Genomic DNA, 24,114 nt, shown 5'->3' on the forward strand with positions numbered 1-24,114 from the left:
AGCAGAAGGAGTCTATGTGGATTCAAGGATTTGGATTTTTGCAGGGCCTGAATTTCTTCAGTCAGCATTTTACTCCAAGGGAAGGATGACCGACCCCCAACTGATCGATGTTCCCATCAATTACCCTCCACAGACCAGAGGAAGATCGTTTACTTTTTGACCCACACCCTTAAGACAAGAATGAAACCAGGGATCATGATAAGCCTGGGGATTTCAGGAGTCCGGCCAACGTTACCCTCTCAGCCTGTGGAATTTCGGGCCACGTGCTTTCGGAGCCCACCCAGGGTCTCATGCTCGGGGCCCTGGTGTTTCTCACAGGCCATGTGGCCACATTCCTGGGCTCCCTCCAAACACCAGCACGTCTGGGAAGGAGCCACTATCATTCTTCTCTACCCAAGTCTTTAGAAGCCACAAGTCTGCTTCCTGTCTGTGGGGGTGGGAGTGTCATCCAGAGAGGGGACCTGGGGAGATGGCCTATGAGCAATGAGCACAGCTGAACATGTGATCATGCAGAAGGCACGTGATGAAACTGAGCCCTACCTGAAAATGCTGGTCTCCACCCACTCGGCACATCCATTCACCCAGCACTTTCTGAGCGTCCCTTGGGTCAGTCTCTGCCTCCCTGGTTCTGTGGATATGCAGTGAATGAGGCCTCGTCCAGACCTTCCAAGAATCTTTGCAAGGCAGCCAGCACGTAAAGAGCTCCTGCTACTCCCTCAGGACAACCCTTTTCATATAATCAACCACAGAACAATGTCTTCTCTGCAAACATGAGAGTGGAGGCTCAGAGAAGGGTCAGTGGCAGGCCGGGACAAGCACGGAGGCCAGCGCTCCCCTGCCCATGCTGCCCAGCAGACGGTCACGTTATCCCCTGTCCAGCTTCACTTGGGGTCCGGCCCTTTCCGAGACCATGGCTGCACTGAGGGAGGAGATGGAGAGACCGACATACCAGCAAACAGACTGAGTGACGCCTGGTATGGGTAGAATTGTGTCCCCAAAAAAGTTATGTTGTAGTCCTCGCCCCCAGGACCTCCGAAGGTGACCTTATTTGGAAATAGAGTGGTTGCAGATATAGTTAAGATGAGGTTAGTAGAGTAGGGAGGGCCCTTCATTCAACACGACTGGCGCCCTTATAAGAAAAGGAGAAGATACACAGGGAGGTGCATCAAGTAGCCGAGGAACCCCAAGGGTGGCTGAAAAACACCAAAAGCTAGAAGAGGCAAGGGACGATTCTCCCTGTGGGTTTCAGAGGGAGCAATGCCCCAGCGACCTCTCGATTTTGGACTTCTGCTATGAGAGCTCGTGCTCCAGAATTGTCAGACAATAAATTTGTTGTTTTAAGCCACCCAGTTTGCGGTGCGTTGTTGCAACTTGCCCTGGGAAGTGAATACAAGGCCTGTAACTTCACATTCCCTGTCACTCGAGAACGGCCACCACCCACACACACACACAGGACAGTGGCAGCTACTCTGGCCCACAATCACAATAGAAACCCCCAGAAGCCCCTTTCCCAGGACATGGCATCAGCTGGCTCTGGGGGTGAATTTCGTGCCCGTAGCTGATGGCAGGGCAGCTGCCCCTCTTCCCCAACCTTCTGTGAGGTAGACCCGAGTTCCCCCCAGCTCCGGGAACTGGGGGACCGCTCTCCCTCCCCCGCGCTCCTTCTCATGGGTCCCGGGGAACCGGGCCCCTCACTGTCCGGACACCTGTGCTCTCAGTACCTGGCACACGTTGTCGTGCTCGAAGAGAGACAGGAAGCCAATGTCGCTGCGCGCAGCAATGCCCTTGAGGAGCGTGACGTCCCCGTTCCCAGAATCCAGCTCCACAACATCGTTGAACACATTCGACACGGCTTTCCCAGTCAGGAGCAGGTTCACAAGTTCCTGTTGATGAGAGAAAGGGGGAAGGCTTGTCAAGGGGACATCAGGAGCAAGAAGAAAAGGGCGGAGAAGGAAGGAAAGCCAGGAGGGAGAGAGCCCGAAAGCACAGGGGCTTGTGACTTGTCCCTCAGGCCCTCAGAGGACACTGCCAACTCTTCTCATCAACCGAATTCTGAGAGTGTTTATCCAGCACCCACTGCGCACGGGACCCTGTCCTAAGGTTTGGGCGGGGGGTGGGGGGGTGCATGGTCCTGCTGGAGGGACACAGTGGCTCCTGACCTTGGGCACTGGGGTCTACAGTGGGGTACCAGGTGTGTGGCTGCACAACACAGGATGTGACTGGGGCTCGAAAACTGTGTGCACACAGCTCTCCGGTGCCCAGGCGGACGTGGGGCCATGTGACTGGTCGGAGCCGCTTGGTGGAGCAGTGACATTTGGGTGGGTCTTGAAAGAGAGTAATTTTTTAATAACCTTTTTTATTTTGAAATAATTTTAGATTCAAAAGACTTTATAAAAATAGTACAGAGAGTTCCTGTGTACCCTTCACCCAGCTTCCCCCAAGGATAACATCTTACATAACCAGACCACATTAGCAACACCAGGAAACTGACAATGGTACCATACCAATAGCTCAGTTCCAGGCCTCATTCAGATTTCACCGGGGATGGTGGGGCTTCGAGGGGAGGTTGCGGAGGGGACAACAGCCGCAAAGCAGGCAGCGAAGCCCCGTCTGGATTCCAGCTCTCTCCGCCCTAGTCGGCTGTGTGGCACCAGACATTCTGTGGCCATGTGACCTGTGCCCCACACCCAACAGGCCAACAAGCCTGCTGACCCCAAAACCAGGAGACAGTGCATTGCGGTGGCTGGAAGGGTCCTTCCTATGCAGAGCATCTAGGGGTCCAACTTCCTGTTAGAAATGCGGAAGCTGAGGCTCACAGATGGGAAAGGATTTGCCCAAGCCACACAGCTGGTTAGTGACGGAGCCGGACTTAACCCACATGTTCTGGCTCTCTGTCTGGAGCTCCTTCCCACCCCACTCACTTGTACCGTCAAGGTACCACCTGGCTGCCCAAAGATGCGAAAGGAAGGGCAGCTGCGAAGTGCCTGCTATCCACCGAGGAAGGATTCACATGAGCCCAGACGCAGTGCCTGGGCAGGCCCCGCTATCTAACCCGCGTCCGGCCAGGGCCGGTGCACAGTGAGGCCGGCAGGCAGGGGTCTCCCCCACCGGGCGTGGGAACGGCCATCACGGCGCTTTCTCTGGAGGGCACAGTTCACAGACGTGTTTTCCCCTGAATTGTAAGAGTGCTGCTGGGTTAATAAATCCCTCTGTCAGCACCAAGACCCCTGCCCCAGTGACAGTAAAAGAAGCCGCCTCTGATGGCCGCAGAGGGACCCAATTGAAAGGAGATATCGAGGGGGCCTCATTGTGTCCTCGCAGAGGAAATGAGAAAGAATTTGGAGGAAATGGCTGCTCTGAGACACTGCACCTCAGGGGCAGCGGCTGCTAGAAAGGCCCGGCCTTTCTCAGACAGGTTTGAGTTTTCCCATCGGTTTTCAAGGGGAATACAAAGGTTCCTGCTCCCCACCTGGGGTGTGCCTCAAACCTTCCTCAGAGCAGGAAGCCTTCTCAAAATGGGGGAGAAGGAGCAACAGGCTGTTCCTAGCCCCAGACTCATAATCACAGAGTGGCAGAGCTTGGGGGTCACCTAGTCCCTTGCCATTCAAAGTATGATCCATGGATCAGTGACATCGCCCTTCCTGGGGAGCCTGTTAGACATTCAGAATCTCAAGCCCCAGTCTGGACCCACTGAATCTGAGCCTGGTTATCAACAGACCCTGGGGGATTCGTGCACACATCAAATGTTAAGAAGCTCGGTTCTAACCCAAAAGCCTCATTTTACAAATGAGGAAATCGAGTCTCAGGGAGGGGAAAAAAATCCATCCCACCTCATTCTGCAAGTGAAACAGCCAACACGGCTCAGAACCCCAGCCCAAGACTGGTCTGGCACCCTTGCACCCTAACCGCCCAGCCCTGGGGTGCACTGCTGTCTGCCTGCCGAGGGGGCCGCTCCCACAGGGAAGACAGACCCCCAGAGAGGCAGCTGAACTCCCCAGGTGGCCAGAGAGGCCTGAGGCCTTCCTCTAGGAAGGTGGGCAGGAGCCACCCCACAGTTCCTTGGGTGCCCTGGATAAGGGACTGGCCCCTGTATGGTGCCCAGGTACGTTTTCAGGGCTGGCACAGGGAGCCAGGACCCCTAGGACAACTGGGTTCTCAGCTGGGCCCAGCAGGTTGAGCAGCTCTGCCCAGCCCGTCTGCGCCACTTGTTGCTCTGTGTGCACTGAGGGCCAGATTTGACTGTGGCCCAGTGGCCACTTTGAGAGGCCCTGCCAGGTAGAGAAAGGCTCAGACGGAAGCCAGGTATAGCCTTTGGCTCCCAGTCCTGACGCTCACTGATAGGATCTTGAATAGAGCCTTTCCTTGGTGGCAGCAGGTGACTGGGAGGCTCTATGACATGTAATTATGCTCAGGGTCCCCTCTGTCCCCCAGGAGGCCCCTTGAGGGCCCCTTTGTGACGATGCAGAGGGAAGGGCTGTTGTAAAGACACTGCCCTGTGAAAACGTTAAAGAAGCCACGGCCATCATCTCCCCAGCTGGCCCTCGGGTCCCCAGCCTGTGCCAGGGCCTGGGTCTGCTGTTAGCCCCTTTTACACCCCCTGCAGCCCCAAGCGCACAGATCAGGCACAGCCAGCCCTCCAGACATGGAAGCTACACTTCCTTTCTAGGTCTCCATGACGGTGAAGCCTGGCAGAGGCCACTACAGGAAAGCTACTTAGAGAGGGCTGGCCGGGCCAAAGAAGAAGGGAAGAGGAAGGGAAAGAAGCACATGGCTGCCCCACACCCCACGGCACCCCCTGACCTGTGTGCAGTAGCCATGTGCTCCAATTAGGTGACTGGTGGGGACATCGAAGTCCTGGCGGATGCTGGAAAACATGGAGAAAGCGGTGTTAGCATGTCTCTGCCTCACTGAAGCCACCGGGCAAACTTCCAGGGGTGGCCAGGGGCTCCCTCACACTCCAAGCTGAGGCCCAGAAATCCGGCTGTGGCAGGAGCCTGAGCACTCTGCTGTGTGCCCCGCTGTGGGGCTGGAGCCCAGGCTCCTTGGGTCACCCTCTCTCTCTCTCTAAGCACCAGCCTCTACTCTGGCCTCACCAAGCCCTCTGCCGATGCAGCAGAAATGTCGCTGGGTTTAGAATCCAACATCCTGCATTCCCATCCCAGCTGTCACTAATGGTGGGGAGTGGGACGTCCTCTGATATCTCCTCTCTGGGCCTCAGTCTGTGAGTCTGTGAAATGGGAGGAATGGTCTAAAGTAATAGCTGTCACCACCTAGGCACAGACCTTGTACCAGAACCTGCACACACACTATTCCCAAACTCTGAGAGAAAACCCAGGCTTGAAGGAGGATTGATTTGCTTAGGGTGCTCGTCTGTGGGTGAGGGAGCTGGCGGGGAACCTGACAGCCAGTCTCAGAAGCCTGTGCTCTCCCTTCCCCAGATCACCACTGTGGCTCCACCCTCAGAATGGGGTGTCCGAAAAGGCGCAGAGTGAAAAGCCTCTTTGCTAAAAGAAATCCTCAAACCAAAAGGAACGGGCTTCTGGGGCTGTGCAGTGGTGGGGGCCAGTACGATTCAGGGTGTCATGTCAGCAGCAGCCCTGTCACATGTAAGGTAAGCACCCGGAGACAAAATCACAGCCCTGAATCTCAAAACCCGCCATCGGGACTTTATTCCTGTTCCCTACCCACAGTCAACCCCTCGGGAGATGAAACATTATTGTTGACCAGGGCCGTGGACGGGTAAACAGGAAAGGAGCGCCCATCTACTGAACACACTCAGAGGACGGCAGTGTCAGCCCGCCAGCCCCCCCAGGAAAGTAAGAACACTACATTTTATAGACGTGGGGGAAAGCTCAGGGAGGAACTGCCAGGTGGGTGATGGGAGGCCGGGGCCCTGGCTCCCTCTGCTGTTGCACACAGCTCCTGGGGCACATGGCCCCCCCAGACCTGTGTCCCCGGCCTGGCCTGCCTCCTCCATCCCCACCCCATGGAGAGCCTGGAGCGGCGGCCCAGAGGCAGGAAGGGCTCAGCGATCACGTTTGTTTTTCCTTTTAGTGGAAGGGAAGAGAAACCTGGTCTCAATTTTACACTTTAAATCTAAGATCTGCCGGTAAGTCCACAAACTTAAAACACATGCCCTGGTCCCTGTATCCTTCCCAAAACGAGTTTAGAAACTCAAGCCCCATGACCTCTGCAAGAGAAGTGCTTTCTTGTGGTTTTTCAATAACCATGGCCAAATGGGGACAGTTTGTGGTCCACGTGAGAAGAAGGGCTGGGGTTGGTACTGTGGGGCCCAGCCGAGAACCCCCGGAAGCTGCAGGGGAGCGGGGGCGCTCAAGAAGGGCCCTAGAGGATCGCCCATCAGACACAGCCCAGCGGGCCTGGGAACGAGTCAGCTGGGGGACAAATGGCCAAGGGCTGCAATCGGCCGGCACGAGCTCAGGCAGAAGAATTGATGGAAACGCTCTCCAGCACACATAGGCCTCTTCTGAAGAGAAGAAAATAACCTCAGAGGAGCCCAGGGTGGACTGATAAGCATCGCTGGCTCCGAGCCAGCCAAAGCTTTCAGAAGCGGTCTGATGTCCATAATCTCACAGCCTCGTGTTCACCCAGCGGGACTGAGAGCCTGCGTCAGCTGAGAGCAGAGGGACAGGCAGAGAGGACAATGGGAGGAAATGGTAATTGCATCCTTAGGTGCAAACACGATGGGAAATTCAGAAGTGGGCTTAGATCTTAAAAGGGAGGAACATCTGTATTTCACATTAGGGCATTCGGGAGACGCCAAGGAGCGGCTTATGGCTTAAGAGATTTACAACTTTGGCAAATCCCATTGCCCAGACCTCCCTCTAGGAGAATTCCCTGGAGAGCCGAGCGTGAGGAGTCCTTGAGCGGAGGAACAACGGCCTGGGCCGTGCAGGGAGAGCGGCAGTGCACACGGCACAGCCAGCACCAAGCCCGAGTTCTAGCCCCCGCTTGCTGTGCGGCTGCAAACCTCACCTCTCTGTGCCGCAGTCTCCCCTTCTGAGGGGCTTTCACCAGATGAGTGGTGTTATAAAGCTAAATCATGTCCCCCAGAATTCCTAAGTTGAATCCCTAGCCCCCAGGGCCTGGAAAGGGCTAATTAAGTCAGCCCTAATCCAATCTGCCTGGTGTCCTTTTCAAAAGAGGAAATTTGGACATGCAGACGGCCACCAGGAATGCATGCACAGAGGAAAGACCGTGTGAGGACACAGCAAGAAGGCAGGTGGCCGTCCACAGGCCAAGGAGAGAGGCCTCAGAGGAAAGCAACTCTGTTGACACCTTGACCTTGGCCTTCCAGCCTCCAGAACAGAGACAGTCAATTTCTGTTGCTCACGACACCCAGACTGTGGCACTTCATGATGGCAGCCCTGGGAAAGCAACACAAGTGGCCTCTAACATCTTTTTAGACTCAGAGCCCTTTCTTCAAAGCAAATCTTACATGCAGAAGCCCAGTGTATGAAACTTAAAGGCAGGGCGGCTCTCCCTGAAAACCATGCAGAGGCTGGTCCCATCCTTCGCCCTCTCCAATAGCCCCTGCGGCCCCGCTGGGGAACCCCTAGGTCTCCAAGGTCATGCAGTACCCTGGGAGCAGGGGCGGAATCAGTGGAGGGCTTGCCTGAGCTCTGAGGATCCTACTTTCTGGGCTTCCGAGCAACAAGCTGTGATAGGCCTTTCCCTGAGACTGACGACCACTGCACTCGAATGGGCAGGTTGTGCCTTCCAGTGGTCCTGGGGGTTGGACAATGCAGGACCAGGCAGCAGGCTGGGTGACAGAACCAGGAGGAGCCATGGCCCGAAGAAGGCTGCCCCCTGACACTGTCCTACATCGGGACCCCATCAGGGCTCAGGAGCTTGCTGGGATTTGGGGTTCCAAGGGGCACGTGTGAGGGGAGCCTGACTGGACTGCCCAGGGTAGTCTGCCCAGGGTATGGAAACTCACAAGGAAGGGCTTGGACCTGGCTGCCCTGTGCCAACACGCTCGGCATGCTGGGAACAAAGGGCCAGAACCTGAACCAAAGCTCCCGGGGGACAGCCTGACCTCCGGAGGGCCCAGTTCACCCATTGACAGAGAGGAGGCCCTGCCCAGGATTCTCCCAGCCCTGCCCCCGGACGGTGTCCCAGAGACACTGCTGACTAAGAAACACAATGAAGAGGGTGTCAGGGCTGGCAGAGCCCTCGGGGCTCGGCACTTTGCAGATGGGCAAACGATCCCAGAGAAAGAACACACACAGCGACAGACGCCAGGCCAGACCCAGTGCCGGAAGCCGGGCCTAGCACTCTGCCGCCTCTCTGCCCTCTGCCATCTGTCACACGTGCCGGACGGACAGAGGTTCTGCCGCTGAGCAGCTTACTATGCCTGCGCCTGGAATCTGCACAGTCTCACATTGTTTCAAATACACCATCCATCCCCTCTAAAGCCCTGTGAGGCCAGGAGGGCAAGCATCGCCATCTCTGTGTTACAGATGGGGAAACGGAGGTCCAGAAAGGCGAAGAGGCTTTTGGTTTCATGGTCACAGAGAGTCAGTGCCCGGGACTGTGTCCCTAGAATCAGGATCTCACGGCGTCCCCTGTGGCCTAAAGTATGTGACAGTCAGGCAGGCTGGGAGCCCCGAAGCCCCATGCCTGGTCCCCATCCTCTCTGGCTGGGGGCAGCTGTCCCCTCATCCTAAAGCCTACCGCACATGCGTCTGAACATCGGAATGAATGAGTGAATCTGAACAATTCATTGGAACAATGAATCTGTGCATTTTGCACAGAAGGTTCGAAATAAGAAGGGAAATATGTCCAAGTGGCCTAGAGACATGGTTCCAGTCTGTGGTCACAGTCGTTCACCTAAAATCAGTGTCCATGGGGCGGGTCAGTGGCGTGCTCAACCTGGGCCTGGCTGAGTGGCCTCAGGCCAGTCCCTTCCTCTCTCAGCCTGCGTCCTCATTTACAGAACCAGAGGACTGGAGCAGGGGGTCTCCGGGGACTTTCTGGGATGTGAGGGAGTGTCGCTGGTCCACGACTCGGGTAATGAAAACATCTTGCCTAAAACAGGCAGTAAATAACCTGGGAGGACTCAAACAGCCACTTCCCCTCCACCTGAGTTCTAGGGGGCCAGGCCCTGGGGACACCGCCACATCCCTTGGACAGCTCCTGCCCGTCCCTCCCGGCCCACCCTCCCCCAGAGCCTGCACTGTCCCCCACCCCTGCAGCAATCTCCAGAGACAGCACCCCTTCGTTTGGTGGGATGTCTATGGACTTTTGAGGACACCATCAACAGTGCAAAGGGCAGCCATAGAACAATTCAGAAAAGCTGGGCTTGGAAGTTAGGGAGCCTTGGATTCAAATCCAGCTGCCCCCACCTACAAGTTAGTCCCCTCTCTGAGCCTCAGTTTCCCCACTTGCAATATGGGTTTCACGATGCCTCCTTCTATTACAGATTGCTGTGAGAGCGGAATGAGATGCATTATATAAAGCACTTGGCATTTGGTAAATATCACTTCCTGTTTCCTACGATAACAGCAATAATAACAACAACCAAAAAAACAATGAGAGGTCATGATTCCTGCAACTTCAACCGTTCGTATCACGGCCAAGAACCCAGAACAAACAGAGGCCTCCGAGAGCGGTCGAAATGCAGCCATGAGTATCTGAAAAGGATTCGGAAAGAGCGGATATTGATTGTTTTCCCAGGAAGGCCAAGCGGAAGTGGACAGTGAGTCAGAACACCTGGGTGTCAGGCCCCCTCTGCCACCTGCGCTGTGTGACCTTAAGCAAATTGCTTTCCATCTCTGAGCCTTGGGCGTGTCATCTGGATGGGGACCACAATAACTACCTCAAAGCGTCGTTGCAGTAAGAGCCAAGGCCATAGAAAGGCTTTGCAAACTGCAGACAGCTCCACAGGTTGGAGGGAATGGCTGTTATGTCCATTCTCCAGGCAGGGGCCTGGAGAGGAAGGGGCTAGACGGGTTCCAGCAGGCAGGGCAAGCTGCATGGAGGGAGAGTGGGCTGCCTGGAGGAGGGAAAAGAAAGCAGACATGCCCGAGGCCCTCCGCCTCACCACCCACCAGTCCTTTCCCACATGCAGGCACCTTCCTCCCCAAACAGACCTTGTGCAACTGTTCCCTGCAGCACCCCCTCCCCGCCCCCCCACAACACACACACTGGCCTATGCCTACTTTTCTTCTGCTGCCTGACAAAGCCCTTCCCGCATATCCCTCAGGGCTCTGCTAAATGTCCCTCCTCCACAAGGAGACACCTCCCTTGCCTCGAGGCAGATGTGCCCCATCTCTCCTCAGAAGCCCCTCCCTAGAAGCACCCACCAATTGCTTTTCCTGTGCAGGCAGCAGGGGCTTTGAGGGCAGGGTTATGGTGTGTGTGTCTGGCCTTTGGTGCCCCAAACTGGGCTCTAACCCTGCAGGTGCACAGAAAGGCTCCAAATTCCGTAAGCCTGCCCACACCCATCCTGGGTGAAAGCTGTAAGGAAGGCCTGGGGGAACGGTGTCCAAAAGCAGGGTCCCAGGAGATGTGCAGAGGCAGGCTGAAGTAAGCTTCCTACTCAAGCAGCGGAGGCTGGCCCGGACCTCTCTCTCCTCCAAGGCCTGTCCTTTTTATCCAGGTTCCCAAGACCTTTGTGGAACAAGGAGCCCTTGGGGAAGTGGGTAGGGGTGCTGGAGGCACTGAGAGTCAGGGGCCTCTCCCCAACTCTGCCTCTAACCCTGGTGTGTCCCAGGCTTGGTCGCCCTTCCCGGCCGTGGGAAGTGGGCCCCCCCATGCAGCCCTCAGGCTCAGTATCTATGGGGAGACTTACTGCCCTCAGCCACCCCAGCTGGCCATGACCTGCCATCTCAGCAGCCTGGGACCAGGCTTGTGTTGGCCCAGACCACGCTGGCTGAGAGTAAATGGCGAGCGAAGCAGGGGACAGCATGGGCCTGGCAGGGGCCTAGTCGTGTTTTCTACGCTCCCTCTCAGACACGGCTGAAGAGCACCCATCAGACTGTGGCCAGCCCAGAAAGGCACAGGCTCTGACACTGGGTGGAGGTGTCCGCTGGGCTGCCAACTGGTCCTTAACTCCTCGGAGCCTTGGTCCCCACATCTGTAAAATGGGATGATAGCCCTAGGCCCGTGGGCCAGCCCCTGGGGTAGTCACAAGTTCCAAAAACTCAGGGTGGCAAGTGAGGGCCCCACTCTCCTCCACCTCCGACTGAAGTTGGGCCTCCTACCTCTGCCTTCCACGGGGTGAAGGGACCACGGGACCCCAGAGGGAGCCTGCCAGGGTCTACGGAACAGAGCTCTGGTCACTGCACAGGAGCCGGGGGCTGCCAGGGAAGGGAACAGTCTGCAGAGCAAGGGGGGCCAGGACAAGGGAGTGGGGGGAGAGGGTGGGGCGTCTGCTACTGCCAACGGCACAGTTGTGTCGGCCTCTCACCCACTACCTCGGTCTCTTCAGACACGTTTATTGAAAGTGATCAGTAGCGTGGCTTCCACCCTCGTCGGAATCAAAGTTAAAAGCTGACTTGGAGTGGAGGAAGCTTATACCATTTCCCAGTTTCAGTCAAAAGATCTTGGCATGCAGGGAAGGAAGGGCCCTTCACCATACTGCCCAGTCTCTCCTGTTACACATGGGAGACGCAGGTGAGAGGGGCCAAGGGTTTGTCCAGGGCCGCAAAGCAGCTGCCAGTCTGTGCAGTGGGGGTGGGGGTGGCCCTGTGTGTGCCTCGTCCTGGGCTGGAAGAGCTTAGGTGGGCGTGACAGGGCGGAGGAGAAAGCTGGCACACATCCATCTAACCGCTCTCATCACGACAGACATGGGGGAGCACCAAGAGCCTGGGATTTTCAACAGGAACAGCCCTTTTGTTTCTCGGTGAGCTGCTAGACCTAGAAGCGTTGTCCTGAGCCTGTGGGGGCCTCCACCAAGGCCCAGATCCCTCCCACCCCCAAACTCACATCTACTCTCTGTTCCTTGATACAGCCCAAACTTCTGATTCCCAACCGGAGAGCCCATCTCTTTCCCAGCCGGTACAGTAGACCTCTGCGGGTTTTGACTGCATGTTCACATGCCCCGTGGTGGGTGTGACACGGGCGTGGCCACAGTGAGGCATCAGGAGTGGGAGCACGGCTCCCAGGAGGCTGAGGAGTGCTGGAGAAAGGGCTCCCTCTCCACCGGGCTCGCCAGAGCCCACCATGCGGGAAGGCCCCCTGAGAACACAGCTGAGACAGAGGAAAGAAAAGTTAAGAGCTAGAAAGAGGGACACCAAGTCCCAAAGATGACGTCTGGGTTCCTGGATCCAGCCTGTCCTAAAGCCCTGGGCTTCTGATGTGAATTGGTTAATAGCGGGGTTTTCTGCTGATGCTGGCGAAGAACTGCGTTTCTGTCACTCGCATCACCAACACTCGTGGTTGGCTTTCATTTCAGGGCTATTTCCACAACGAGACATAAACCGTGTTGTTGATGTTGTTGTTGTTGTTGTTGTTGTTCCGCCCTTGGACAGAATTAGAGCAACAGAGCCACCACGGCGCGCGTGGCTGGCTCGTGCTGTCCAAAAGTACTTCAGCAAATGACAAACTACCTCCTGTTTGGAGCCTTCAAGGGTGCCCTTGGGCAGCCAAAGTTACCACGGGAATGAATGCCAAGAGTCCGTTGCGTGAAAAGGTTTTATTCACAAGCCGTCTGCCCCCACCTCCAGGCCTCAGCCAACCGATGCCAGGCCCAAGCCCTCCAATGCCAGGCCCTGTGACCACTGAGGGCCTGGAGCACCTGGCGCTGGGCTGCGCGGGCCTGGCTCCCAGGTGACCCTGACCCCAGGGCCGGAGCATCCCGGGGGCCCGGGAGAGCATGCGGTTTGGAAAGCAATGGAACTAGGAGACCATGAAATCCTGGATGAGATTTACTGTAAGCAACTCGAGACCTGAGGAAAGGAAAATAGTCTGAAATCAAGTGGGAACAAATAAAACCTTCACAGGCTTTGCAGTCGGCCCGGGGTAAACAATCCTCCAAGGCGAGCTTTGCTACTGTTCTCTCAGCCTCAGAAGGTGAAGCGGCCAGGCTGCACTCTTGCGTTTATATCCATGGTTCCCGTCGGGGTTGGGGACGGCCAGCCTTCAGGAGGTGTTGACTTGGGTGCAAGGGCTGCCCCTGGGCCTCCGGCATGAATCTGAGAGCCTGGCTAGGAGGCGGGGTGGCCATGCCTTCAGTCTCTCTCTCTCTCTCTCACACACACCACCACCACCACCACCACCACCACCACCACCACCACCACCACCACCACCAACATACACACACACTGTAAAGAACTGGGTGGGTTTCTCAGCCCCCACTCCGCTTCTCCCTGGTTGAACAGCATGTGATTTGAGACACTCTGCCCTCTCCTTGGGTGACCAAGACAGGTTGTCAAGTGCCCAGAGGAGTAACAGATCACCCTGACATGGCCTCAAAGCTTTGGCAAAGCTGAATCTGAACCCAGAGCACGGAGGCCTGGGCGACCATCTGGCCCTACGGCTTTCTAGCTATTTGCAGAGCAGGCCTCTCCGTAGAGGGGCCTCCAAGATGCAGCTGGTTGTGAGACCGCTCCATCTCCCCGCGCCCACTGCCCTGCTTCATCTGCTTTATACAGTGAACTCCAGCGGATGGTTTCTTCAGAAAAAAAATCCTATTTTTTTTTCACTACAAAAAGAGACTAAGAGGCGTTAGTACAACCCCTTCCTGTCAAAAAGCTAAAGCAAAGGTCGGGTCAGCCTTACAGCTTGAGGGCAGTAGCGAGGAGATGGGGACCCAGGTGTCCTGAAGCGACGTTGTAGCCAATGTATAGGACCCTTTCTTTCGTGAGACTTGTGGGCTGCCCTGGACAAGTGTCTCAGCTCAGTCTGATAAATGTGCTGGGTGACATTTCCCCCCAGGTGCCCAAACGTCCATAAGGAAAAGCCTTCCCAAGTAGCTAAGCCCTGCGGCAGGCCAAGAGGAGGTGGGTTTTCACACCGTTATCACTGCAGAGATCACAGCAAACCTTGAGCCAGGCCTGGCATCCCTCCCGAGACCGAGACCAGAGGCTGTGGGAGCTGGGTAGCGCCGTGGGGCATGCAACATGATTGGCATGTGAGGGGTGTGGACCATTCCAGGAGCTCAACTCCCCAAGGCAAGAAGAGCTTCTTCAGAGGAGCCCTCAGAAATGCCAGGAATGCTAATGTGTTATTTTAAATAATTTCTGCCTGATCCTCTCACAGGATCTGGGCAGTGTCATGAGTGCCCAGGCTAGTCCTGTCGTCATCCTCACGGCTGCCACCCCCTTCAGGAAGCCCCCAGGACCACCGGGAGGAGAGGTCAGCCCCACTCCGATGCTCACATGCCCAGTAGCCCTGTGGGAACGTGGAGTGGTCAGGCAGTTATCCTGGGACTGCCCGGTTCAAAGGGAAGGTGGGTCTGGAGAAGCCCCCAGAGGTGGCCCAGGCGGCCCAAGGTCTGCCCTGTTCCCCACCTGATGCCCTCAGGTAGACTAACGAAAACTCTTCTTGAACTTGAACACATAAGAGAGAATCGAATGTCTTCTCTAGCACACCTCTGGGCGGCATATTCCCACTGCCCCTTCTCCTGCGCCATCCAAGCAACAGCACTGGGTGCGTTCCCAGCCCGCACTCTGCTTCTCCCTCGCTGAACAGCACGTGCTCTGAGAGGCTCTGCCCTCGCTTTGGGCGACTCAGGGGAGCCCAGGGAGCTCCTGGGCCACTCAGCAAGGGCCTGACAAGGGTGAGTGTAGCCACAGGTGGGCCCTCACTAACTGCAGGGCACCCCGTGGCTGTGTCTCCACCACAAGGCACCAAGCCAAAACGGAGGGCATGCAATGACAGGATGGGACACGGAGGCACTGAGTACCGTGGGGATAGGATCAGACTAGCAACGCCCCCGTCCACGGCTTGCTACGCACCGGGAGCCATGCCCACACATTTCATCTTGTGAGGCAGGAACTGTCATCCCCTCGTCACAGAGTGAGAAACTCAGGCTCAGAGGACGCTCTGTGGGCTTTGTGACCTTGGGGCAAGCCACTCACCTGCCAAAGCCTGGTTTCATCTGAAAGACAGGCACGGTGACAATAATCAAAACAGGGCCACCTGACAGGGTTGTTGTGGAGATGAAAGGAATTTCATGTGTAAAATGGGACAGCAAAGGATATGGCCCATAGGAGGCTCACAAAACGTGGGCTGCTATCATTCTTACTGCTGAAAAGACTGTCCTCTATGTTTTCTTCTTAGAAAGAGGAAAAGGAGGCCACAGGACTAAGACAAATCCGACCCACACCCTGTGCTAAAGCAGGTTTCTATGCCTGTCCTCCTGGAAGGCAGGGGCCAGGCTGGCCGGCGCGACCTGGGGAGGCCTCCAGGACCATCAGCCTACAGGGCGTGAGAAGGTCCTCAGGGGCAGTGAGAGGAAGGGGACTGTCGTCAGCGTCCTCTGTCTCCGTGGCCCTGGGAACAGGGGAGGAGGTGCCCGCAGCTGGATCACACGTGTGTCTGCGTGTACACACACGCAGTGCATGGGAAGGGGTTTCCCAGGGTTGTAACTTCAGACCCATCAGCACGAGGCTCTGCAGGTCCAGCAAGCAGCCTTCCCCACACAGATGCCCCACAGGTGCCATGGCCTGGGCAGCTTGGGTGGGTGGGGTAGGGACGAGACAGAAGCAGCCCCATTCTTCCAGCTCTTGACCACTTGAAGAGCAGCCTGAACGGGGGGCCCAACTGGACAAAGCTGCCAAAGCCGTTCCTTACAGGAGCATGTGTATACACAGGGTACCCAGTTCCCAGGCTGGCGAGCCTGGGCCTAGACCCCAGAGCAAAGGGGCCCCCACAGAGGTGGGAAACTGAAGCCGAGAGGATCACCCAGCCAGATGTCACCAGGCCTGGCCCTTCCGAAAGCTCAGCTTCCCTTCAGTGAGCTCAGGGATCTCACCCTCACCCAGAAACACCCCCACCACACACACCCCCACACCCATGACAACCCTGTCAGCTCAGGGATTAGCAAACCGAGGCCTGGGGACAAAGCAGTGCAGCTTATGGTCTCCACGCACATGAGCCCGGGCCAGGAATGAATCATATCATTATGGCAGGATTAGAAGGAAAATGCCGGTAGAAAATGCTGCGCGCACACATATATTTAATAAGGTCAGCCTGCAGGCCGGTGGCACGAGCCCCCTGCCATCCTCCTCACACCTGCACCAAAGGCCACATGAACAGGACCCAGCTGAGGCCCGGGGGAGGGGAGCGGAGGTCTCCTTCTGCCAGGCCTCCCTGGCCTGAGCATGGCGCGGTTACTCTGTCCACCTGCCCACTTCCCGGGGCCCACCTGCTTAGGGGTAGTCCCAAATCTCCCCCCACACCAAGCACCCTGTCATGCAGGGTCTCTGGTCCTGCTCCCAGCACAAGAAAGAAGGATATGGTGAAGCCAAAAAGGAACAACAACGAAGTCATAGATAGGGGAGTCATACCACTATATTCTCGATGGCAGCTGGTCGAGATACAAAAGCAAATATCCGCCAGTACCCCAACGCAGGATCTTACCATACCCCCGTCTCGCCGGTGGCCAGGCGAAACACAGGAAGTAGGATCAACAAGATCCGCGATGTAATTTGCTTGCTAACCGCACCTGCCAGCCGCAATCCGCAGTCTGCTTCTCTGCCCACCAACCCACCCCCTAACCTAGCCACAGTAGTTATATTAGTGGCTAATGGCTAACCGGTAACAGCTGATGGCCAACCAGCCACAGCGCACAGCCATCTACTACCCGAGCCACCACCTTTCCATGAGGCGGAGAGCCTGGAAACTGCTCTCTGGGGCTCTGTCCCCACACACCCCGAAAGTGGAAATGCATTTCCCCAGGTCTCCACACACCCAGGGCCCGCTCTCTGTTTGAAAGTGAATTGGGCAATCGATTGTACTTCACAAGACTATTAATGTACTGTTAATCTAAACTCTCCCTGGTGACATAATGCCCAGGTGACAAATGTAGATAAGAGGGCTAGAAAGCTCCTAGAAAATGAGCGTGCTCGAGGAACTCCAGCTCTGAGACCGCCCGGAAGCCGCATCTGATGAGGAAGCCTGGACAGGCCCCCTCTGCCTCCAAGGCCACGCTGCCCACCCACTCATCTCCTCAGGGCTGGCCCTAGATGAGAGCCTTGCAGCCTGCAGACGGCCTTAGCCTATGGCCAGTCCCACTCTCCCTGAGTTCTTAGGGGCCCTCGTTCAGCTCCCAGATCTTAGACTCAGTTGTCCAGCCCTGCATACATCCCAGGGGAATACAAATATGTGCTGAAGTGTGCACACACTGCAATCCCACTGGTACCCCAGTGGGACTGTAAACTCTCCGATCAGCCCCACACTCCCCAGCACACATGGGGAGACCAAAGAGAAGGCAGCACTGAACACGCGCTTGTACAATGTAGCTGCTCTCTCTCCTCCACCAGCCTTCAGCCAGCGTTCTAACCAGGCTCACTACGTAAGCACCCACTGTGCGCCAAGCACCGCTGTGGGGCCAGAGCCACGAGTGCAGTTTCCAGGCTCTCGGCCTCACGTGGGAAGGTGCTGGCTCGGGTAGTAAATGGCCACCAACTGGGATTGCCTGGCCATCAGCTGTGGCTAGTTGGCCGTCAGCTGTGACCAGTGAGCCATTGGCCACTAATATAACTGCTGTGGCTACACGAGCAGAAAATGGGGGCTAGCAAGAAGATGGTGGCTGAGCCTGCAAGCGGTGCAGTGAGCGTTGCAAACAGTGTGGCTCCTGCTTCCTGTGTCTCCAGCCCAGCCGCCAGCGAGACTGTAGTGGTGTGACTCCCCTACCCATGGCTCCGGGGGTGTTCCTTTTGGGCCTCGCCATGTGCTGCGTTCTTATGTGGGGAGCGGGAGCTGAGACCCCGCAGGCCGCCCCGCGCGACAACTGCCCTGGGCTCTGGAGAAGCGCAGAGAACAAGACAGGCTGCCAAGGAGCTGAGCAAGGAAGATACTCACAGCTCTGTAGACCGTGACAGGATGGCCGACAGGGTGAGCAAGATGCATCCATAGGGGCCCACTTCGAACTGGGAAAAGGAGACAGGAATGAGCACCCAATCAGGTCCACACCTCCCCCCTCTCACCCCCTTGGGGGCCGCAGCCCAGGGAGCAGCCTGCCCCTGAGCCTGGTGCCTGCATCCCAGCCCGAGCTGGCCAGGTGGTCCCAAGGCAGACCTCGTGCAGCCCCCTGAGGGATGGGGGAGCACGCCAGCTGAGTGACAATGGGAGCAGACGCAGTGCTCGCTAACGAGCATACCGTTGATCTCCGCGTCCTGGAAGCTCGGGGCCCAGCAGCGGCAGGAGCAGCTCACATTTCAGGCTACCACAGGCCTGTTCAGTAAGGATGGTAATGATGGCCCTCTGCCACGTAAAGAAACTGGGGCTCAGAAACGGAGCAACTGGCCCCAGGTCACACTGGTAAGCTGGTAAGCAGCCCAGTGGGCTGCCGGGGGTTCCGTTGGCTTCCAAACTCCTGACTCCAAAGAACTGTGCTGTGGGGGGAGCAGCAGAAAGCGAGTGTGGAGCAGTCAGGCCAGGACAGTGAGGGGAGCCAGGGAAGCGTAAGGGCAGATCCCGTCTTTTAAAACAAGTTTACATTTTGTTCCTTATGGATTTTGTTTAGATTAACTTTATTTTTTTAGCTATTGCATGAAAATATTACTTATACTGATTACTGAGGTTTTGGGGACCCCCTTGAATTTTGCCCCCAACATGAGCACCTTACTCATCTCCCCCTAGTCCTGACCCTGGTTTGAGGCCCACAGCCTGGAGCCTGGCTGCCTGGGTCTAAATCCCAGCTCTACCACTCCGAGCTATGTGACCACATCTTCTCATCTATAAAACAAGGATAATAATAATAGGACCTACTCTAGTCAGGTCATTGTGAAGGTTAGGTGAGATCACCTTTGGAAAGCACGTAGAACAAGGCCCGGCACCGGTCAGCTAGTAGTATGATGCTCGCTTCGCGCTGCCCACCTGTCCAGGGAGCCCAGCATGCCACAGCCTTCCGGGATGGACTATGTGTCACTTTGGCTCCCGGGAGAAATGCCTCCCCCCAGTTGCAAATCAGTGTGAGGATTACTCATCCCACGTTAGCGACGATACCACGTCTGTAAACTATTGTTGAAAATGCTGCCTTTTAAAATCGTGAGTATTACTTACATGTGATCAGTTTTCCTTTGGGACTTAAAAACAGAAAGAAAAAAAGAGCTTGTTTTCCTGGAACAATAAGAATTATAGAATTTATCATATTTCCATTTTTGCCTTGGCTGCCAGGAAGCTCAGAGCCAAATATGGTGCTCAATCGTGGTAATTATTTTTAGCTTAAGTTTCTGATAAAATTTTCTCTTCCTCAACATGTAGTCTTTATTTTGATCCAGTAATTCAATTAATCATTCAAAAAAAAAAACCCAAAACAAAACAAAACAAAAAACACCACATGAAGTTTCTGTGTCAAGAGGATACTCCCTGCTAAGGCTACACTTGCAGACAAGATGGACGTAGATGTGCCCTCATGAGAAGCAACTTAGGGAAGAAAGAACAATAAGTACCTGAAAAGGGTGTGGAAGGGGCTCTACTCTGATGGGAGATACAAGGTCCTCTGGAAACACACAGGAAGGGCCTTCAATACAGACACAGGGTTTAGTGGCCTTTCGGAGGAAGGCTTTCTGGAGGAAGTGATGTCTAAACAGAAACCCAAGGGACAAGGAGGAATCAGAAGAGAAGGGAATGCTGTTCCGGGCAAGGGGAAAAGCACGTGCAAAGGCCCAGAGGCAAAAGAGGGCAGCTTTACAATGGTTAAAGCACAGAAAAGCCCTGAGGACATCATTGTTTTAATAAGTAACTTGAAATCTTTTTTGGGAAGTAGACATGGAATGAATGAATCAACAGCAATCTTCAAGCAAGGTCACCTTAAGTCTGTGACATCAGGCCAGTCACTTTACTTCTGCTGTTCTCATTTTCCCCTTTTGCAAAACGAGGGTAGTCAATTTATCCTCTGTGAGGCCGTGTCTGTGGACGTTTTCTGGCCCTACAAAGGGTAAGGCTGACGTCCTCACACAGGGGAACACAGGCTTGGGAGGACTTGGGCCACCCGTGCCCAGGTCACAGCTCTACTGCAGACCTGCATGTTGCCTTGGAATAGCAAAGCTCTCTAAGCCTCAGTTTCTCCTTCTGTAATGCCTGCTGGCTCTGACACAGTTTTCCATGTCACCTTGGGGAAGTCACAGACTGGCATGTTGCTTTAGGGAGTGACAAATCTCTCCTAGTCTGTTTCCCTTTCTGAAATGCCTACGTACTTCTGCCACGAACCTGCACACTGTCTTGAGGAAGCCATGACACTTTCTCGCTCTGTTTCCCCACCCCACCCACCCTGGCCATGCTTGCAATGAAGTAAGGGACAGAGAAACCCATTGTACCCTAACTCTCTGTAAGTGTGGAGAACTGTTCTTCTTACTCGGGCCAGCCTTTTCCACCATCACTGGCACGAGCCCTGGCCACGTCCCCCATGTGGACGGGTTAGGTGAGACTACAGAAGGTGGGGAAATGACCCCGCCGCCTGGGCCCTGGGCCCTTGCCGGAACATGACTGAATGGCACCAATAGTCCATTTTGTTTTTTAAAAACATTTTTAAAAATTATCTCATCAAATTCAAACTGCCAACACATGGGAGGCCAAAGGGCCAGGCGCCTGCATTCAAAGGAGAGATCAGGCAGGCAGTTGGGCTGGAAACCACCATTGGTTTCGGGGTTGGGGTCCGGAAAAACGTCTGGTCTCACTTGAGAAGAAGGGACACGCCCCCACGCTGCTCTGACCTGGAGAAACCTGACCATGGAACCCCAATCAGAGGCGGGGCGGAGGCACCCGCCCCCCCAGCTCACGGGGACCCAGCCAGACATGTTGCCCAGAGAGTGGTAATGAAAGCACAGCAAGGAGGCTATTTATTTTGGGCAGAGATGGTACAGTGCTCATTTCCAGCCCTGGCACGAGGAAACCCTCTAAGGACCAGGCCATGAAAAATGAATATGGTGAGGGTAGTGCTGAGGCAGCTCAACGGCTTCCAGCAAAAACATAAACTGCAGGGGAAAACACGGCCTTCCAGAGCGAGGAGGACCAAATATTGACCGCCTGTGCCCAGGGACCAGAGCCCGGTGAGGAGGGGGAATTGCTCTGAGCCCAGAGGCTCACAGAAAGGAGGCGGCTCCCTGCCCCGGCGCGGGCCCCACGCTCTGAACCCCTTTCACAGTCCCTGTCTGCTTGGATTCCACCGAAACCCTGGGGATACAGGCCAAGGCAGGAGGGAAGGCAAGGATGGAAAAGACCCTGGTGCTGAGGGGCCTCCCAGGGGCCATGAGTGGGCAGTGAGGAGCCTCAGAGTGTGGGTCATGTGAGCAATCACCCTGCCTCCGGAAGCCTCAGGAGGCACTTCCCTCTCGTGGCCTCTGTGGTTCCACGATCTGCTTCACCTGACAGCGTGAACACAGGTGGTCTTGGCTCTGGTCAAATCACGCACACTGATGCTATCAGGGTTTGCTCGTCTCTCAGATGCATTGCTGAGGCAAATGCATCTCAGATTTGATGCATTTTGCCTCTTTGCTGAGGCAAAGAGGCGGCACGAGGGGTCAGCCTGCACCCCGGTAAGGAGCGGCTTGGAGCTGTCTTTCCTTCAGCCCTGACACGGGACGTCAGGACTGTGAGCCTTGCTCACAGGTGGGGATCTCAGAGCCCATCAGCGCGCTGGCCGTGGCTCATGCTGCACCCTCTCTTGGAAAGCCTTTCCTCGCTCACGTCTACGTGTCTATAACTAACCCGTCCCAAGGCTTCCTTAAATAACAATGACAATGGTGATTATAATACATAGGAACGCTACCGATCCCTGAGACCGGCCTGCAGTTCTCCCCCACATTGTACAGATGGGAAAATGAAGCACAGAGGGTTAAATGGCCCAAGGTCACAGGACTACTAAAGGGGCTCCCGAGATGCAAACCCAGGCCAATGACTCCAGAAACCACGTTCTTCACCCCTGGAGCGCTCAACTCCGTCTGTCGTCCACAGAGCCATGCGGATACAGCCCCACTCTGAATGCCCTCAGCCTTGACTATGCTGCTCCCAGGCCCTGGCTGAGCTCCACCCCACCCAGCCGACGGGGTGCTCCAGAGGCCCTGCCTGGCTCTGCCCTGCCTCCCGGACACCAAGGGAGGGCCTGTACCGAGCACGGTCGCCATCCGGGGTGCGCAGACCTCCAACCCAGCCCAGGAATCCACGTTCTCGTCAACTCCCCAGCTGGTGCTGGGCACCACTCAGTGACAAAGGGCCCTTTGCTTCCAGAGGTGGCTGCCTGCCTCGGACAGAAAAGCTCTCATAACCACAGTCTGTCCTCTGTTTCCCTTCCCTTGGACCCTGTTCCATCCCAGTGCTGCTTTCTGCAGCCCCCGCTGTGGCCGCTCTCTGTACCTTGGCCATGGCCAGCCCTCAAGGATGCAATGGCAGAGATTGGATCCCTGCCCCCAAGTCCACTCTTCTCCAGCCTAAATCCCCCCGCTGCCCTCAGCCACAGCATCCAGGGCCAGCACCAGCTCCTTCCCAGCCTCTCCGCCACCCAACCCCCTTCCCCAGGTTGGGGGTGAGGCAGACAACTCCAGTTCACCAGCATCTCTTCTGCAGACAAAGCAGAAGGCTTAACAATGCCCATCCCACAAACAAAACCACTGTTCATACCTGCTGGATGCTTTGTTGAAGAAAAGTCACCAGCTCCTCATAGCAGGTCAAAGTGTGGAGTATGAGCTGAGAAAACAGAAACACACAGTGAACTGCCCGAATCCCATAATGGTGGCCCATCCTGGATCATTTCCTGTGGCTCTGGCTTCAGACGCTACCAAACCCCACTTTAGGAGCTGGGGTGGAGAGGCAGTCCCACACCTGTGTGTGACTGAAGGGTTGGCAGGGCCTGGCTGGGGTCTCTGGGGTTTGGCCCGCCCTTCAGTCAGCACTGGGCCCACCTTTAGAAACCCAGGACTGGAGACATCATGCGACTAAAGCCACAGAGACAGCATCCTGCAGGGTCCGATGGGGAAACTGCACCCCTGCGGGCTCGCCCTGATGTCTGACAAGCACCTGGGGGCAGGGGGCGCAAGGGAGTCGGGAGCGGGCGTCTCATCCAAACCGCCATTGCCAGGCCAGTTCTAAGCCCAGCGGGCAGAACCCTGATTCAGTGGGGAGCAGTGGTTACAAGTCTCCTTTGCTTTCTCGGGAAGGTCAGGAAAAACCAGTTTTAGAGAAAACACCCAACAGAGTGAGACCCTTAATGAGGATCCCAGGGCCACATGTGTCCAAACCTAGGACAAATGAGACAAACCAGGTGAAACAAAAACCCTCAGGGAAGAAGAGGTTAATTTGTGGGAAATGCCGCTGTTTTCTGTATTTTCATACATCTCGTTTTCTTTCCCTTCCTTTGTCTTACTTAGGTCCGGCTTTATTGCTGGTGCTTTGTCCTAGCAAAGCTCTTCTCCACCTTCTAACTTCCTCTCCCCTCCACTACCCTCTCAAAAACATCTCAGGGAGGATGCTGAAGACAGAAAGAGGGACGTGGAGAAGGCTGGGTTTAGCCAAAAGGCATCATGCCCGGACCGCTGGGGGAACTTCAGGCTTGGTACAACCTCAGCCTGACAGGCCACCCATCAGCCTCTTGGCCATAAAGCCAGTTTTGGCCACAGCCCGCCCCCAAAGGCCCCCACCTCTGCCCGCCCCAGTCCCAGGTGGAGGGCTGGGGCCTCAGGGGGGTGTCTGGCCCATCCCCAGCTGAGGAAGGATTTACTTATATGGAAGGAGACCGTGCCCAAACAAAGCCAAAGTTTGCGTGATAATTTTCCAGAAAGCCGTACTGTTTCTAAGACTCCATCTGCTTTGTATTTTCCTGTTGGACTGAACTGCTCTGTTCCCGAAGGCCTAAAAAGAAAAAGGAGATGCATGAGTCCTACGCATGGAAAGAAGCTATGACCTTGAGCCAGGGCAAAACCACATGCGCCATTCAATGAAGACAAATGAGAAGGTGGTTCCGGGGGAAAGAAGGGAGCCAAGGCT

The 24,114-nt window shown here is 55.8% G+C and overlaps 1 protein-coding gene across 1 annotated transcript in view; it reads right to left on the reverse strand.

Annotated features, from left to right (window-relative positions):
- The window catches only part of MINDY4 (MINDY lysine 48 deubiquitinase 4), a gene marked incomplete at its 5' end in the record, with an annotated part of 103,051 nt that overhangs the window by 13,209 nt on the left and 65,728 nt on the right, over nt 1-24,114 (reverse strand). Inside the window, 5 exon segments of the mRNA XM_081080241.1 lie at nt 1,722-1,883; nt 4,801-4,864; nt 17,995-18,062; nt 22,753-22,818; nt 23,916-23,979. Of these exon segments, the coding sequence (XP_080936367.1) occupies nt 1,722-1,883; nt 4,801-4,864; nt 17,995-18,062; nt 22,753-22,818; nt 23,916-23,979 (424 nt within the window).

The sequence above is a fragment of the Rhinolophus hipposideros genome (assembly GCF_964194185.1).
Source record: "Rhinolophus hipposideros genome assembly, chromosome: 18".
NCBI classification, from domain to species: Eukaryota; Metazoa; Chordata; class Mammalia; order Chiroptera; family Rhinolophidae; genus Rhinolophus; species Rhinolophus hipposideros.